This window comes from Mchenga conophoros, linkage group LG9, assembly GCF_057382185.1.
Source record: "Mchenga conophoros isolate Kocher_MC1m ecotype Shallow Benthic linkage group LG9, M_conophoros_male_GT1.1, whole genome shotgun sequence".
NCBI lineage: Eukaryota > Metazoa > Chordata > Actinopteri > Cichliformes > Cichlidae > Mchenga > Mchenga conophoros.
Window position 1 is genome coordinate 27,592,039 of NC_140534.1, and position 19,847 is coordinate 27,611,885.

A 19,847-nucleotide genomic window follows, 5' to 3' on the forward strand; every position below is an offset into this window, starting at 1 on the left:
AATTGATATTTCATCCGTGTTTTGATTACAGTCTATGATTGGCATACCTCCTGTGATTAGCTGGTTAGCTGTGATCAGGTTGTGACTATTGTGAGGGAGGACTTAGTGAACAGTTATTTGAACATCTTTATCTTCAGGAGTTGAACAGTCAGTATGATACTACAGGAATCCAGATAAATAAGCACTTTTTTAACAGCTTTGCGTTCCTTTGCAAAGGTTTTTTGATGCTGTACACCATCAGGGGGCACATTCACTATCAGAAACTGTCTATATTATGAACTAAGTGAATACCTGGATCTCTGTTTGCAAAACCACTTCACAGTTATGAAAATGTTTTGTATAACTGTCAGAATGTGAACAGATCCGCTGGCTCGAAGCAAACTTCTCTGAATGTTATTTCGTTGCAAAATGAAGGTGTGAGGAGCTTCATCTCTCATGCAATTAGAGTCAGGAGCACAGAGCATAATTCAGTTAGAGCAGTTGCAGATAGAGGAGGATATGAATATAGACACTCCATGCGAAAATACAAAAGGAGGTGCCTGACAATTGAATAATGTGTGATTTTCCAGAAGCACATTCTGCCTCCAGCCCTCTCTCTGTGGGCCTAAACAGTTCAGATGTTGCAGTGAATTTTCAACCATTAAGTGTGCAAAACCATAACATGCTTCTTTTAGGTGTGTACAGGAAGGACTCGTGAACACCTGACGTCGTATTTTAGCAGATTTGGCTCAGATCCTGATGTTGATGATGCATTTGTCGTTGTTGTTATTATGCACAGTGTATCACAGACACACTTCATACCGGTGTCCTGGAGTATTTGCAGCTGTATAGTTTATGATCGCAACGCTCACCGTTAAGCTGCACTTTTATGTACAGTGTATCATATTTCCAGGCTTCCTGTAAAACAGAATATGGCCTTAGGGTTTCTCTGAGATGACTCTTGCCCGTTCCTCTCCTCCTTGCAGCCAGATGTGTCGGTACTCTTGCCCTTGGACGACCCCGCCATGCACCAGCCTCTCTCTTCTAATATGGGGGTGTCTATGCGTGGACTGGAGATTTTCTACTAACCACTGACCTCTACAACATCTCGCCTTTTGACTCTTCCCCCCCCAACAGCAATTTGACCCAAACCACTACTACTTCTGCTACTGCTACTACTACTGCTACATCCTGTTCCCCACCGTGCCCCGCCCCTCCACTTCCTGTGGCTCTTCCTGTGTGTGGCAGGTTGGAGTACAGTACTCTAGTTTCTCTTTCTCTGCTCAGACCCTTTTCATCCCTCCATCACGAAACCCTCCCTTCTCCTTCGCAGCTTGTGAGAAGGCAGTGTATCCCATCTTTATGTTTCTCTTAAAAGCGCCTCCATGTGCATGTTTTTTTCTTTCCGTGTCCGTATTCCTTGTTTTGTTTCTTACTTGATGGTTTTGATTTGTTGGGTTCTTTTATTAAACTCCTCTGTTACCTCTCTTTCACTGATTCTACTTTATAGTTAAAGATACGTTTGTTTACAAATACATACAAATATAATCACTCCTGAGCCAATTAAAAGCATTTAAGGCAAGATGAAGTAGGTGATGCTAACAAGCATCGTAGCACATCTGTTTGAAAGCAGCCATGGGGCCACCTGCAGAGACACATAACCGTCTCCGGGGCGGCAAGAGAGTTGATTGCATTCCCTTTGTGTGCAAATCACATAATGGGAATGAAGCAAAATATATGAGTTTTTTGTCCGGCACACTTGTTCCCTATCAGTGTCAGTCGGAAGCATCCATCAGCTGCAAACGCAGCATCATCAAGTGTTCAATTACGGTTGCCCCCAAGGGACTCCCAGCACACACTCCACTACAGCAGACTGGAAATGAACACATCTATTTGCCAAATTGCTGATGTTGTATTGAGCACCACATCAGAGGCATCACTCCATGTTTACCATGTCACGCGGGGACAGAGAAGATGCCCCCATGGCTCATCCTTATTGTTTAACAGAAAAGTGACTCTCACATGATCAATTTTTATGGCTTAGATTGTCCTGAGGACCAACAATCCAAGGGCCATAAAAACTGCTGATGCTGTGTATTAGAGATGACAGAGGTGGACATACGGATGCGCATCAAAATAATTTAGCCCTGTGGTGGCTTATCATTTTTCCAGCCTGTTTGCAAATGCTTTGACCTTGCACTGTGGAAAGTATGTTTCATTCACTGAGCAGCCCCTCATTGATTTGTGTTGCTCCCTTTTTTTATTTCGGGGAGGGTTGCTAGATGGATTTGCTTTTACCTTGCCATCTGGGCTGAATAATCACTCGATCCATGCGTCGGAAACAAGTCCGTACTGACTCAGCTTCCTTCCTTCTCTCCTTCTTCTCTTTTTTCTTCTTATGTTCACAGGCCTTCAACAAAAACAATCTGATTCTGGAGGAAAGAAATAAGTATTTCAACCCACAGCTTGCCGGGAAGACCTATACCAATGCATACTTCACCGACCTCAACACCTACGATGACTATTAACCCTCGACACCTACCTTATCATCAAATCTGACTTTTTTCTTTTCTTTGTGCTTTGTATTGAGATTCGTCACACCACGCGTGGGACAAGCCCACTCTGAGACTCTATGGCAGCTGGTATGTAATTAAACACAGACACACAGTGTTGCCAACAGAGGGAAATCCCCACTTTCTCTCAGGTGCCTTGAGGTACACTTGGAAAGCTCAATGTTTTGGGGGTATATCTTGCCTTGACTCTTACTGAGAAATAGACAACTGGATTTCCTGATGTGGATTAAACAAAAACAAAAGAAACAAAAAAACAACAAAAAACTAAGAAGGGAAAAAGAAGAACTCACGTCAACGAGACTTTGGGAACCGTATCCCTTTTAACTTTCCTGTGACGCCTCTAAAACAGACCTGTATTTGTAATGATTGGAAATAACCACAAATTGCTTTGCATGACTTCATCTGATGTGTTTTCTCTGCCTTTCGGTTTGATTTTGCATGATCGATCGCATTCCATGGTGTAGGGGGCATTTTGATTTTTGGGGTTTTTTGCTGGGCTTAGATTCAGGGCTGGTTTTGGATGTCATAAAAAAAACAAAGGCTGCGGTGATGCCTGGTGGCTTTACTGCAGCAGCAGTCTCCAGGCAGATCAATATCTACCCCCAGCCCCAGAATCAGGATGTAGTTATTTGAAGTCTGTGGTCAAGTTTGTCCATGTTTTTCTTTAGTTTGCTTTTCGTTCCTCTAGCAGCTAGAAGTGTTTAAACTTTCAATGTAAAATTATTTTCTCTTTTTCATTTTGCTTTTAAAGATTACATGTTTTTCTTTGTTTGTTTTGTACAGGAAGTTCAATTTGAATCCCCTGTCTGCGGGTTTTCTAAATACATTTATTCGGTGTCTCAAGTGTTAAAAGAACATTTTCCTTTAAAAAAAAAAAAAAGGTTTATGTACGTTCTGGCAAGTAATTGGGAGTATTCATTTCAGCCTGCATCAAGTTTCGTCCTCGTCATTGTACTTTTTATATATTTTTTGTAAAAAAAATGTTTTTGAATTTTGATAGTGCTCATTATTATTCTTTGGCTTCTGAGCTAAGTGTTTGTGAGAGCAGGCATTTGCTGTACAGATGGTGCAAAGTAGCAACTACTGTTCTCCTGAAAACCCAACTGGAGTGCTACTCATATACTGTAAGATGACATTCAATCATTAAGTTGAGATCTTTCTGTTCAGAGTGTATAACCAAATATTAGGTTATTCAATGGTTTAGTTGCGACTAACTCTTTTTACATGTTTGCTTGTGTTACTGTGCATAAATTAAAATTGCTTCGTACACAAACTTGTCAAGGTGTGAATTATACACGTTTAGTTTCTTGCAGTTTCATCTGTAAAGTGTGAAAGCGATACATCACATGACTGCTTATTACCTGTGTGGCTCTAATGAATGACATAAGGAGGAGAAAACAGATTATTTAAAGCTGCTATTCCCAACCAGGGCCCTATTTCAGGAAGCCGGTTTAGAAAACTCAGAGTGAAAAACGATACTCAGGGTTGAGTAACCCCGAACTGTCCAACTCGGAATATTCGGTTTCAGAAAGGCTGATAACAATTAGTTCAGTCAACGCGGAGTTGCTTTAACCCCAAGTTAAGCGCGCGCACGAGGATACATAAAGCCCTGATTAGTGGAGCACAGATTAAGCGAGTCACCATGGAGACGGAGGGAAAGAAGGCGCGGTCAATGTATTTTACAGCGCTTGAGGCCGAAATTCTGATGGCAGCATATGCCGATAACATGCTAATTTTGCGGAAAAAAAGTAACACAGCCTCAGCTGCAAAAGAAAGGGAGCATGCATGGCAAAACATAGCCGACAGAGTCAATGCGTGAGTGTTAATATAAACATTGATCTAGGGATTTCCACCCATTTAACACGTTATTTTATTATATTTTATTTTATTTTGTATTTTATACATTTTATTTTGTGATGTGATTTGAGCGCAGGTGCAACCCAACAGGCCCCAAACGTTCCTGGCAGCAAGTAAAAATGAAATATAAAAATATAGTCCAAACAGGTAAGGTGTAATTGTATTATGAGCCATAGTGCTCGGTCTGTTTGTCCGATGTAAATCAATTGCAGTTAGAGGCTACATTAATTTTCTTTCTGTAAGCACTTATTGAAATTATCTGAGCACATTACAAGTACATATTTGCTTACTCTGTATGCTCAAATGTGACCCGTTATAGCCAACAGAAAAAAAAGCGGAGGCCCGAAAAACAGGTGGAGGTCCTCCACCACCACCACTCACAGAGGCTGAGCAGTTGGCTTCCACATTTGTGATAATGTTGGCAGCATCACATATGATCTTCACAGTGCAGAGAACACAAATTAGCATCCATTACTATAATGAAATAATTTGTTAGTTTGAAATGCTACAGGGAACTATGTACCTGTACATTAATGCTGTGGAAAGACTTCCTGTTCACATAGTCTCCTTCATTTACTGAAGGAGCAATGATTGGAATGTGAGTGCCATCTATACAGCCAATCACGCCTAGGAACCGTGAGAATAAATGTAACATTTAAGTAGTAGTTCAAGTATCACCACATCATGAATTAAGTTTTGTTCGTCCTGATACCTGCAATTTTGTGGAATCCCTCTTTGATAAATCTTGTGGGTCTGTGACCGGGGAACACCACAGACGAGTGCAGGAGACGTTTCAGTGCAACTGTAACATTCCTGACTGCCCGACAGACGGTAGCCTTGGAAACGTGCTCAGCGTCACCAATATTATACAGAAAGCTCCCGTTTGCAAAAAACCGAAGTGCAATACAAATAATATGTAATGAACTGAGAGGATGTCCGCGATGTGTCACATGAGCAATATTAGGCCTGAGGATGTTATTCAAATAAATTATAGATTGTGCTGAAAAACGGTAACGTTCACACAGGAAATCATCAGGAAATGATAAAATGTCCGAACGCGCTCTAATCACTCTCTCCCAGCGGAGAGCTCTGCGGAGAATTTGGGCTTCAACATCTACTGGCTCTTCAAGGAAGGGACACGCCATGTCTGACACTTCCTACAGTCAGGTTTCTGACAAAGAGGCGGAGAAGGTCAGGGTTAGTTGAAGTAAACCTGCTAGGGGGCAGGTTAGCTTCACGGAGTGTGTCGTCATAGTAACTCACTCAGGATTAATCTAAACTCCCTTTGTGAAACCGAAAACCCAGAGTTTTCGTTAACTCAGGGTATACTTACTCAGAGTTTGCACTAAACCGGCTTCCTGAAATAGGGCCCTGGGCACAGGTTAAACCACTCAGGAGGTAATTCTGCAGTAGCCAAGGGATTGGTGCACATTTGAGCTCAAATCTGAAAAAAGCTAGTTTGAGAATTTTGTGGATCTGCACAGGGTGAAGCAGAAATGTTAGTTTCCTGATAGCGATAGAGAAGCAGTGCCAACAGATTGTTGCTATACGGGCCAAAGATGCAGACCAACAATCTTCCTCACTAGAAATAGCCAAGCAGCGACTTAGTCAAGAACAATGGAAATTTCTGGTATTTCAAATGTTAATCTTAATTTGACTGCCTACAAGTATGTCTCAAGCATATGTTTGAGACAACTTTAATGCATAAACTGCAAATGACACATTGTCTTGCCTCATTTCTTCATCCAACATGCAGAAGATTTTTTGGTTTTTACTTCTTCAAGAGGCCATTTGTGTCTATACGCACCATCACTGAACCAAAAATAATTCAAAGAACAGACACAGGTTGACATTTTTGAGTAAAAGATTCACAAAAAATAAACAAAGAAACATACATGAAAAGTTATTTTTCCATGTTAATCTACAAGTTTTAAAATTTTAGTGAACATAAAAAAATAACAACGTTGGCCCGGTGTTCAAATTCTGTTACAAATACAGTTACACTCATCGTGACCATGAATGTCATGCTAATTATGGGCATCTGATGATGTCTTTGAACTGTTTTTTTCCAGGGTAGAATGATTGCACAGTATACATCTACATAATAATTCGTGTTTACACAATGTCTTTTAACTTGAAAGGCTGTAAACTGCCATGGTCAGTTCAAACAATTGTACATACGTATGAGTTTTCTCAATGTAAGGACAATTTGCCAAGGTCTGGAAAAAGACCCAAACTGTCACCCGGATTGGTTAGAAATTGATAAGGAACAACCCAGGAAGATGAAACCTTCTGGAAAAAGGTTTTATGGTTAGACTAGACAGATTGAGTGATTTGGCAACAATGACAGGGGGTATGTTTGGAGGAGTAAAGGTGAGCCTTTCAACCCTATGAACACTGCAGAAGTGGCAAGCATGGTGGTGGTGGAATCATGCTCTGGGACTGTTTAGCTGGCAGAGGTACTGATACAGTGAGCTAATATAAATAAATATATGAAATTGTATGCTAAACACATCAAATAAATCCTTTAATAAGCAAATAATAGCAAATAAATAGCCAGACATATATATAAAAATAAGACTCTCCTTTTTGGTTTAATTGATAACCACCACCACTTAGATTGATTATCTGAAAGTATTGATGAATAAATTGTGGCTAACATGCTGAAAAGGTAGCTGAAATAGCAAACTGAAGCTGTGCATTAAAATCTGCTTATAAACTGTTAAAGGAAAAAGATGGAGTGCTCACTCACGCCTGGAGGAGGTCCCAGAACAGAAACAGGATACATTGGGGAGATTGCAGCTCTTTCGGCTGGTTTGGGAGCGCCTCAGTGTGGCCGGGGAGTGAGGACTGCTCCCCCTGCAACTACAACCCAAATCAGTGGCAGAAAATGAATGGATGAAAATCTTCATCTAAGTGTCATGGCTAAATTGTTATAACTGGTTAATAAACACAAATGGAGCATTGACTGAGATAAATTAGTAAATTCATAGCTATGTCTGATCCAGTTTCAAATGAATTCATATGAACACATTTGAACCTGACTGTGTTTTATGAAGTGGGTCCTTGAGTCCACCTTATAGGAAAATTGTGAACCCCTCACATGTATTTAAATCACTCACAAGTGTGAGACGCCTCTGTCCAATGTGGCTCATCTCACAACTTTGGAGACTATGATATTCCTCAGGCTAAACACTGTAAAACCACAGCAGCTCAGGCATGTACCAGCACTTCATAAATCACCCAAAACCAGAGGAAGAGACTCCCTCCACCTGTTTTAAAAGGAGTCTTCAGCAGGGCCCTGCGGTGACAAATGGCATCAGCATCGGTGGAAGGATACGTGAAGGATACAAATCGCGTGAGACAGCGGGGTAAAGGTTGTTGGGTCTCAAGTCCGAACTCTAATCTGTATGATTGGGTGTAATACCACACACCGTGCTGTTCTCCATCAACCTTCAACCTGACGTCCCATCTGTGTGCAGAGGGTAATGGGAGGGGCTGTTATTAATCACCCTGCTGTTTGGTTGGTTGAGGGTCTGACTTCGGAGAATTAATCTCTCTTTACCTTGACTTCATTCTCGCTACCTGAGTAAGAAGAAGAGATGCAGCAGTAGACACACAGATGGTTGTGTACAGAAGGGGCTAGGGGGCAGTGGGTGTAAGAGCAGTTGTGTATATGTTAGTATTGGTTAGTCTCCAAACACCTTTTCAGTCTATGTGCATGTTATATAAATCAGCAATTTGTTCCACACTGACCTCAACTAACCTTGACTGATGAGTCATTACTGCACACATAATGTGTGTGTACATATATACACATATATATATACACATATATATATATATATATATATATACATACATATATATACATACATATATATATATACATATATATACATACATATATATACATATACACACACATATATATATATATATATATATACATACATATATATACATATACACACACATATATATATATATATATATATATATATATATATATATATATATATATATATATATATATATATATTCATTGCATGCGCACACACAGACATACACACACATATACAGACTAAAGAGAAGCACTCAAGTTTTCTTGGGCACTTTTATCCTCCCATGAATTTGGCAGCAACACGAGCTATGTGGCTCGTAGTCAGTCAGACACATGTGACATTCCACTTTGACAGCAGGGGCCAGCACGATAAATGACTTTCTCAAAGTGGCATTTGGGGACTGCTAAAGGTCACAGCTAAAGGTCACAAGAGCAGGTCTGGTGCATGTCAGAGAAACTGACTGTGTGAGTGCCTGCATGTGTATAAAAAAGTCAAGGTGTGATGAGATGACTCACAGGATGAGATGGAGCAGATTCTGCGTTTTGTATATTAAAGAGGCTTTAAGGGAATGAATATTTGAGCCGAACAAATCGGGCGTTGAATGTGACAGAAAACTATTTAGGACCTAATGAGCTTTGTAATTAAAAAAGTCTCAACACCTAGATTGTCAGCCCCTGAGTTTTGAGCTGGTTGTTGAGGTTTTCTCAGTTTTTCTCTGTATTACTGGAGGAGCTTTACCTTATAATAAAAAGCAACCTTCAGGCAACAGTTGTTTGGATTTGGCGCTATATAAATAAAATTGAACTGAAATGTTATTCCATAAGTTCACTATGGTGTCATCAGATACCAGAAAAGCTCATCAGGCTCCTATTATTCTTAGGATTGAGCTGTTGTTTTGCACTAATTAGGAAATGTTAGCATGCTAACGCACTTTCCCAAAGTGGAAATGTTTTAGCGTCTGTAAGCATTTACACATGCTTGTTCCAGTGGTTTCGCAAATAAATAAATAAAAGCTAAACTGGCTAAAATAGAAAGCGAAACATCAAAAATAAAATATCCCTTCTGTCACGCTTAAACTCAGCATGTGTGGACAAGTTGGCAGTCTATTGCCATTCTTAATACAAAGATAGGCATTGTAAATGTTGAGATTTTAATGATTTTTTTCTTTGTTTTTTTAAAACATTTGTACTTTGACTTTGTCTTCTCATTCCTGTTGCAATGGGAATACAGGCAGGCTGTGGTTACTGAAATAAGCAATTACTTAACTTGCTTGTGACTTCAAGTCTAAAGCAAACGAATCAGTATTTTTCCCAAAAATCTGATATTGATTGGTCTGTTTAAATGAGTTTGGGTCAAGCATCATCTTTGTCCTTTGTTTAATAGAGTTTTGAATTTGTGCAAAACAAAGATTTTGGTCTTTTTAGTATTGTTTTTGTACAAGTCAAATATCACACTCAGAGACTCCTGAACAGATATATGTAAAGATGATGATAGAAAATCCTTATTTGGGGACAAAGTTAGTATTGCATATTAATCAAATAGAATTGCATATTCCATACATTCAGTTTTTATGCTAAGATAATTAAGTCGTCTGAGACACTTCAAGACCTTTGGCTCTTGTCCATATTATGACAAAACACAAAATTAATTTTATTTCTTTACTTTTGGAATCAGCCTGACGGGGAAAACATGACCTGTTTCCAATTAGCCGAATACACAGCTTTCTTTTTCACTGTTTTTATGTGAATCAAACCCTAAAAAAAGCTTCTTCTTTTTCTTCTTCTTTCAACTGCTTCCTTTAAGCTTGTATCTGTATCGTTATCAGTATCAAGTATCTTTGTACAGTTTTAAATTAAATACATGTCTGAATAATTGGCAGATCATAGTGTTTTATTTTTTTTATTTACCCTTTGCCCAACATAGTACTTTATATAGCCATTTTTTATAGTTTGTGGGTGTTAGTGTATGTGACTGAAAGATGGCACACGTTTGCTAGGAATTTAATTTCCCAAATATGAGCCAGGCTTCTCTGTGCAGGTAGCAGATTTGCTCATAAAGCATTCAGGAGCCCTGGTAATTAGCAGCCTGTATACAGAGGCCTCTGAGTGGCAAATAAGGCCAGTGAGTGAGATTGTTCCTGTCAGGCAGGTAACAGAGCGTGAACATCCCATTAAACACCTCTTTTTCCTCTCAAGATCAGATTTTCTCCCTTTTGCATGGATTGCTGTGCTCGAGATCGGTCTTTCTGCAGCTCCCCGAGTAGACTCGCCACCCCCGTTAGCACCGAAACATCAGCTGACAAATTCCCCAAAATGATGTCCCCCTGACAACAAGTGGCTGCTGCTGCAGCTGCTGTTGTTATTCAGTGCCTGTGGTTAATCAAGCCCACGCTCTTTAGTCATTTGTTTGTGTGGAGGAAATCAAAAGAAGTTAAAGCAAAGTCTGGGACAGGACCCACATACAGTCAGGAGAGAAAACCGAGTGATGAATGGGTGCTGAAGCGTTGCTTTTGCACGAGTATGGAGAAGTGACGGCAGTAGATGTTGACTCAACTACCCCAGGGAAAACGGAAAATGCTGAACAATTTATGAGCTGTCATGAAATTTTGTGTTTTTTGCAGTAGGAAAATAACACCGATTACCGAAGATTGTTACACAGTGGAATCCTTGAGCGAGGAAGACGTGGCGGACAGTAAGCGCAGTTCAAATTAGTTTTAAAAGCAAGAGCGCCGCATTACCTCACACTCCCACTCCATCTCTCCCCACCTGAGGCCAAGGTGAAGCCGTGTGGATTTATCGCTTTATTTGTTGTTACTTGTAAATAGACTGAGTCAGACAGAAGATGCTTTAACTATCCCGCAGTGCATTGGAGCATCCCCTTAAATGTAAGTTTTTTCTCCGCACACTTGTATGTTTTGAAGCAAACATTCCCTAATGCAGCTTCAGTCCAGATTAACATTACCATGTATTCAAAGCAAACAGATGAGAAAGATTTTTCAAAGCAGCTCTAATCTCCATAACATCCTTGCTGCCACGCTTAAAGAAAAATATGTTTTCGAACAGCGACATCTTTGAGGAAAATTGTGTTTTTGCCACCGAGTCTAAGAATCCTACACTCATTAGGCTACATTAGCATCTGCTGTTGGGTGTTACTTTACAAGTTTCCAGACAGAAAAGCAGCCTCTTCTCTCTTTATTTCCTGCACTCTGTTTTGTCTTTCCCTTTATTCCAGGCAGAAGGAAGCACAACTTCCAGCAGGGCTCACGTGCAGATCTGTGTGGGTAGATAGGAAGCTGGCACGACGCTTCCAGTTCCGTTATGCCAGACTGAAGGATGAATGTCACCGTAGGCACTAATGCCAATTGAGAGATGGTACCATAGATTCCACCCTGAGACATCTGGAATCCCAGGTGCCCTTTCCAACCGATCCAGGTCTCAGCTGCAGGAAGCCAGGAGTCCTCGTGGATGCCAAAAGCTTCACAACACCAGCCAAGCTACACTGAGCCTTATCGCCTCCACCAGAACCCTTTATGGGCCTATTCACCTCAATCAAAGCTGTTATTTAGGTAACGAGCCAAGATGGCGGATACCGCTGCGCTCCAATTACCCACTATGTCTTCTCCATGTTTCCTTGCCAACTCCCCCACAAGACCCGATTCTACTCATCTTTCCCAGCTGCTCTGGCGCTGCTCCCCTTCTTCAGTATCTGTGCGGCGCGAGACCTTTCAGAACAGAAGGGCTCTGTCGGCGCTAGATTCACTCGCAAGAGATGACTGCCACGGTGTTTAGCGGGTTTTATCAATAGTGCAGAAGTGTCTGTCAAAGTGCAACGTCTTTAAGCCTGCAGGTAATCCGTGATATTACCAGTGTTGGTGTCATTACTCAGTAAAAGTAACGTGTTACAGATTACACATTACTTTTCTTAAAGGTAATTTAATATGTTTAGCCAGAGAAAGTAATTTGTTACACTACTCATTACATCACTTTCTTGTTGCGCTGTAAAACATTACCCCGTATGAACACAAAGCCAGCAACACAAGGCAAAGACAAAAAAACAGACAAAGAAAAACTTCATAGCGATCGCCTGCAGTGATTCTACAGATACAGAGGCTACAGACTGCTCATCAATATTTTTCTGACTTGTTGAAGTTCAATATCAGGGCCCTATTTCAGGAAGCCGGTTTAGAAAACTCAGAGTGAAAAACGATACTCAGGGTTGAGTAACCCCGAACTGTCCAACTCGGAATATTTGGTTTCAGAAAGGCTGATAACAATTAGTTCAGTCAACGCGGAGTTGCTTTAACCCCAAGTTAAGCGCGCGCACGAGGATACATAAAGCCCTGATTAGTGGAGCACAGATTAAGCGAGTCACCATGGAGACGGAGGGAAAGAAGGCGCGGTCAATGTATTTTACAGCGCTTGAGGCCGAAATTCTGATGGCAGCATATGCCGATAACATGCAAATTCCGCGGAAAAAAAGTAACACAGCCTCAGCTGCAAAAGAAAGGGAGCATGCATGGCAAAACATAGCCGACAGAGTCAATGCGTGAGTGTTAATTTAAACATTGATCTAGGGATTTCCACCCATTTAACACGTTATTTTATTATATTTTATTTTATTTTGTATTTTATACATTTTATTTTGTGATGTGATTTGAGCGCAGGTGCAACCCAACAGGCCCCAAACGTTCCTGGCAGCAAGTAAAAATTAAATATAAAAATATAGTCCAAACAGGTAAGGTGTAATTGTATTATGAGCCATAGTGCTTGGTCTGTTTGTCCGATGTAAATCAATTGCAGTTAGAGGCTACATTAATTTTCTTTCTGTAAGCACTTATTGAAATTATCTGAGCACATTACAAGTACATATTTGCTTACTCTGTATGCTCAAATGTGACCCGTTATAGCCAACAGAAAAAAAAGCGGAGGCCTGAAAAACAGGTGGAGGTCCTCCACCACCACCACTCACAGAGCCTGGCCACTTGGCTTCCACATTTGTGATAATGTTGGCAGCATCACATATGATCTTCACAGTGCAGAGAACACAAATTAGCATCCATTACTATAATGAAATAATTTGTTAGTTTGAAATGCTACAGGGAACTATGTACCTGTACATTAATGCTGTGGAAAGACTTCCTGTTCACATAGTCTCCTTCATTTACTGAAGGAGCAATGATTGGAATGTGAGTGCCATCTATACAGCCAATCACGCCTGGGAACCGTGAAAATAAATGTAACATTTAAGTAGTAGTTCAAATATCACCACATCATGAATTAAGTTTTGTTCATCCTGATACCTGCAATTTTGTGGAATCCCTCTTTGATAAATCTTGTGGGTCTATGACCGGGGAACACCACAAACGAGTACAGGAGACGTTTCAGTGCAACTGTAACATTCCTGACTGCCCGACAGACGGTAGCCTTGGAAACGTGCTCAGCGTCACCAATATTATACAGAAAGCTCCCGTTTGCAAAAAAACCGAAGTGCAATACAAATAATATGTACAGAACTGAGAGAATGTCCGCGATGTGTCACATGAGCAATATTAGGCCTGAGGATGTTATTCAAATAAATTATAGATTGTGCTGAAAAACGGTAACGTTCACACAGGAAATCATCAGGAAATGATAAAATGTCCGAACGCGCTCTAATCACTCTCTCCCGGCGGAGAGAATTTGGGCTTCAACATCTACTGGCTCTTCAAGGAAGGGGCACGCCATGTCTGACACTTCCTACAGTCAGGTTTCTGACAAAGAGGCGGAGAAGGTCAGGGTTAGTTGAAGTAAACCTGCTAGGGGGCAGGTTAGCTTCACGGAGTGTGTCGTCATAGTAACTCACTCAGAATTAATCTAAACTCGCTTTGTGAAACCGAAAACCCAGAGTTTTCGTTAACTCAGGGTTTACTTACTCAGAGTTTGCACTAAACCGGCTTCCTGAAATAGGGCCCTGGTTGCTGGACTGTGCTATCATGCTGCAAAGAGCCAAAGTTGTATTAGCAGTTTCTCTTCTGCGCAATAAAAATAAAAGTGATGTCCACTCCTCAAAAACTGCACCATTGTTCTGCTCCACCATTTACGTCTTACTTGTTTTTTGGCTCCTCTTAGCTAGCTTCACTTTGTTTTTCATGTTTGATGTAAAGACCGTAAACAAAGAACATGCTAATGCTAATAAACATTGCTAATGATAGCGAACATGGTAAATCACGTAGCTCATGCTGAGCTCCAAGCTGCTCCTAATAGCAGGTGAGCTCCACTGGTGTCTGTGTGAATGGTGGTGGTGGGGGAACAAAACAAAACATATTTTTAAGTGCCATAGAACGGCTAAGGTAAAAAGGCACAGATAGTTCACTATTTAAACCTTACATCAGCATTTTAGCACTCTCACTGTAATAGGTACTCTATGCTGGCATGCTGACATCAGCATTTAGTTCAAAGCACAGCCTCAGACCTGGGCTCTCTTTGTTTCAAATGCAGATACGTTGTTAAACTACACTTTATTTCTATGTGTGGATGATCCAATGCGTGTGTTACCCTTTACTCCCATACATCTCTGCCACAAAAGATTTCTTATTTCTAGTATTTTTTACCAGTGAGCATCATAGCGGATAAACTTCATACAGAATTTGGAATCGCTATTTGTTCTCTTACTCACTCACTGCAGACCTCACTTTAGAGCAGCTTTGATCAAGTGCAGCTTCAGTGGAGTTTTTCATCTTGAGATGACTCTACACAAGCAATTAAGGCTGAACTCATCAAACAAAGCAATCGCCTATGTTGCCGGAGTAAACATATGTCCTTAACCTGTAGTTCATAAAACTCGCACTGAAGGCTAATCGCAGGTAATTTAGCAGAGAAAATTGTCTATGTTGTAAATGCACAACATTGGATGACAGGAGCACCAATTGCTGATCATTAAATATTTAGTTATGTCGTGGGTCACCATAAATGGGCAGCACAACGTGACCGCCACGTGGGAGGCATTTAAGACTGAAATATAAGAGACCACTTAATGTGTTGGGAATATTTTGATCATCATAAAGGCTGTGCCCAGAGGGAAGGTGCATGTACACTAACTCCCCCTCATTTATTTGAAGAGTTAATGCATCTGACAGGTACAAATGGCCTTCATTATTCTTGTTTTCCCAGTTAGAAATGATTTTCTGGTTATTGCAGTAAAGGTGAAAACCAGAGTTTCCCAATTCAGTGATCAAAGGCAGTGAATCTGAAGTAGTAGACCTCTGGCTGGTGCAATGAACCTGCCTGAATAAGAAGATAAGAAAAGAGGGTTTTGTATTTTATTAAGCATTGCGAAGGTTAAGTGTGCTCAGATCCATTTGGATTCATTTGTTAGATTAAATGCACCTGAAGTTATGTTGTAAGTACTGCAAATGTTGAATTTTAGTGGGGTCTCCAGCTTGAATTGTCCTACCTGATCGATCAAACCAACAGAGAAAGCAAGCTTGCCTGTGAAAAAAAATAATAGAGAAAATTATTGATAAGTAAAAAACCCCAAAATGTTTGAGATGCTGAATATGGCACAGACATTTGTGGATATTTTATCAGGTAGAAGGAATAACCTAAAAAACTCCAAACTCATTCATCCTTCTCCGGCTGTTCTTTTTCATTGTGGAGCTGCAGTTTAGCCCAAATGTTATTCAGCTCCACTCTCAGAGTCATCACCTCCAACTTGCGCTCCTCGGTGCCTTTCACTCCGTGTAATTCGCAAGTCCACAGCATCTAATCTGGTTTGTTGCCCTGAGGCTGTCGACAGAAAAGCAAGGACAGTTCGTATCACATTTAAATTTAATCATGGTAAACAGTAGAGGTTATGGAAGTCTGAAAGCTTATTAAAAAAACATGCTAATCATTAAAGAATAATGCTAGCATGCTTTGTAAATTCTAATGTAATTTATGCAAAAGACTTTGAATTGATCAGAAAGTGTTGGGCTTTAATGCAATTACAATTTATCTGTGATAAAAATGATGAAGAGTAAAGACATCTCAAAGTTTACTTTAGTAAATATAAAATTAAGCAATATATGGTGCCGTGCAAAATTTTTGTCCCACCGCTGATTCCTTTCTATCCGGTCGTTAAGTCTGACGTCACTAGCCGTGTCTGGGCCTAAACTCCGCTGCAGGTCCATATATCAAACGATCACTATGGCATTACTGAGAGTTGAAAAACTGTCTAAAGTCTTTCATCTTTAATAAAATGATCAGCGTTCTGCTCTACCAGGTGTAACAATTGAGTTTAACATCCAGGCATCCATGAAAACGGAATTTATGACATTTAATGGAGTTAGATGTTAGCAGGAAGTTAGCTCGCTAGCTTCTATCTAAATGCAATATAGCATGTCCTGACTGCGGGGTTTTGGAAACAAATTAAAACGTACAGCTCTGTTATCACTTCCAACATAAATGAAGACAGAAAACTAAACAGCAGTGACGTTTGTAGGCTTACTGAAGTTTGGCTAGCTGGTATATAATGATGTGCTACGTGACCGCTAGCGGCACAGCTATGTTAGCATAATATAAACAAGCTAAATTTTTTTCCACTCGATAAAAGTTAACGTGAGTGTTCTCAGTGGTCAGGAACAAATGTAATCGCATGGCAGGATGCTGTAAAAGGACCAAACTTCAGCCAGGAGAACAACTGAGATAATCCATCCACAATACGGTTAGTCATTCATATACTGCTGCATGGGCTGGGCTGTAGTTACATCCTAAGGTTTTAAAAACCTAGCTTAAATAAATGATTAGCGGTAATAAAAGCCGAGGGAGGTCAACAGTGGCCGCTGACTGTTTTAGAAGCTTTGAGATTAAATAGAAGAAAATACATAACATTAAACATGTTAACAACACAAAAGCCATATTAAACGCAGACTACTTTAGGCCCAGAAGTAGGATTCGTCACGTCATCACTTAACGACCGGATTGTGTTTTGAAGGATCCAGACTTTCTTGTAATGTGTTAAAGTGGTCTTGCAACAGATCATTGGCTGCTTTTTCACCAATTTTCAGTCCAGTCCTTTTCTTTGAAACACTTGAGACTCACTTATGAAACTTGCAATAATAGAAAAGGCACTAACTTAAGTGAACAAGTGTTGTGTCTACACATGACAGAGAACTTAGCAAAGAACCAATTTGAAAATGTATCTTTAGGCACTTTGTTACTACAAGGCAATTCCCAAAAAGCTATTAGTTGGCATATCTTTGCATGGTGTGCAATGTGAACAATTCTTCTGTAATCTATGCCAGATTACACAAGAAATAGTCCAAAAACTGGAGTGAAGAATCTACATTTGGAGAGACGTACAACAGTGAGTATCTGCAGCCATGTGTAAAACACGGCAGAGGGTCTGTCATGTGTAGGGCTGCATCTCAGCCAGTTTTTGAATGTGTTGAAGAATAAAGATGGTCATACCAAACATTAACTTTCAAGCTTGTTAGAATTGAACAAACTGATTTTTGCCTTATTTACTGTATTTCCATGCATCCTTTCACACGTTTAAATAAATCACTACACTTATTTCCAGTTTTCCTAGAAAAACATAAAGAAATGATGAAATAATGTCCCTTCATCACAAATTAACCCAAAGCTTTGTGCTCGTCATTCATACTGGTTTGTTGTAGTTGAGTGAAAACATGAGATGAGTCTTTGTATCTCTTACTCCTTTCTCCACATCCTCTATATTATTATCTTTGGAGCTGCACTTGAGTCTCAGTGGTACTCAATACTGCTATAAAAATGGCCAATTCTTTGCTCTGATTGCTTAGGTCTCCCTCACTGGCTGCCACTCTCTGTTCAACAGAGTGTGGCAGCCAGTGCTTCTGCTGATAGCACTAAAATTGTAAAGAGGGAAAAAAGCACGAGTCGCTGTTATGCATTCAACAGCTACTCAACAAAATCCAATCTATTGTAAATACAACCATAACAAATCTAATGAAAATATTCAAAGCATAGCCTCAAGCAAAATTCATCTGTGGCATGCCTGAAATGAAATATTTGAATCAATATTTCAAAATACACACACACACACAGCATTGGAAGCCATAAAAAAGGATGCCTTTAAACCAAAACTTCAAACAAACTCAGACTGACTTTGTGGAAACCATTTGAGCTTTTACATCCAAATGTCTTGTATTCCACTGCAAAGCTGACGGTTATGAAGCGAGAAATGTACCCATACGCCCGTGAACCACTGTGGATATTATTTCTGCATTCACAAAGTCAGGATCTCATTTATTGTCATCCTCAGAAGAATAAGCAATTCTCCAGTGTTGTTATGATTCATCTGTTCATAATATTCCTGGCAGAGCTTGTGAGATGTACCATACCCTCAACCTTTGTGTGTACTTTGTCATGTTTTGAATATTTTTAATAATAGTGCTAGGAATAGCCCTTTCATTTGGTTTTGGATACGGTTAATACTCTTCAATAATTTCAAGTAATGTGGCCATGTTTCACTGGTGCCATTCACAAAATAAACGGAAATGCTCCATGGCTACACTATGGGTTTTTTGGGTTGTTTTTTTTTTTTTTTTACACATTTCAATGTGGTAGCCCGGCCGTCTAAAACAGCAACTACCTGGACATCAGCTAGATAACTAACTTGCTAATTTGTACTAAACACAAACTGGAGATGAGGAATTTCAGCAAACTGCATCCCAGCTTCAGAAAAACAACACAGAAAGATGATGGTCTGGTTACATATCATTCCTCAGCCACAAGTGGGTTCGTCACAGCCGATCACTCATCTGGATGTTTCTCAGCCAAGATGAGTCCAGAATATACTCAGTAGCTCTGACACTAAAATCAATTGTACCACATCTTTACTGCATTTACCATGAGCTACAGCACTAAAACCACCTGCCTCATATCATATGGTTTCCCCTCATTCTGCCAAAACAGCCCAGAGACAATGAAGCGCAGATATGGCACATTTTGGAGGTGTCCTGTGGTCTGGGATGATTGCTGTGGGGGCAGAAACTCCACAGATGCTCAATTAGATTGTGATCTGGGGTTTGGAGCCTGGATCAGTGCCATGAGTTTTTGTTCTGTTCCTGTAGCCATAGTTCGGCATTTTTTCATTTATTTTTTTGCTGTTTAGTGGAGTGCATTGTCCTCTAGATGGAAGCTGCTGCCATCGGGGTGTGCTGTTGCTATTGGGGGTGTTCAGCGTCAGCATCCAAGGTTTACCAGACGATCATCTAAGGTTGTAGCTGATTGGTGTATGGACTAAACCATTGTACAACATGTGGCACCCTAATTTTTAATCATATATATTTTTCATTTAATAAGACAAATGGGCTCTCTCGTTTTTTTAAATTGGTATTAGGACATAAAATTTCTTAAATGGAAAAATCTTAGCATTTAGCTATTGCACTCATTACAAAGCTGAAAAATTACTGCATACAGACCCTCATTCGTTTTCTCCTGCTCAGTCATCTTCTTCCCAGCAACCAGCAGCTCCTTTTCTCTGCTCATCTACCTTCTTCAACAAATCACCTAGCTCAGCTGTGAGAAGAAGCACTTTGCTTCTCTTTATCTTTGCCTGAACCTCTTAGTTTGTCATTCTGGTTTCAGGCTCC

General features: G+C 40.2%; 1 protein-coding gene across 3 annotated transcripts in view; it reads left to right on the forward strand.

Moving 5' to 3' along the window:
• sema5a (sema domain, seven thrombospondin repeats (type 1 and type 1-like), transmembrane domain (TM) and short cytoplasmic domain, (semaphorin) 5A) overlaps positions 1-3,825 on the forward strand; it is a 170,180-nt gene extending 166,355 nt beyond the window's left edge. For 2 of the 3 annotated variants that reach the window (XM_085287316.1, XM_085287315.1), the window contains one exon: positions 2,388-3,825. In XM_085287316.1, the coding sequence (XP_085143442.1) occupies positions 2,388-2,507 (120 nt within the window). In that variant the 3' untranslated portion in view covers positions 2,508-3,825. Of the gene's footprint in view, positions 1-965; positions 1,228-2,387 lie in introns of all 3 variants that reach the window. The other variant, XR_014893926.1, reaches the window with a different exon arrangement.
• The last annotated feature ends 16,022 nt before the right edge of the window (positions 3,826-19,847 follow it).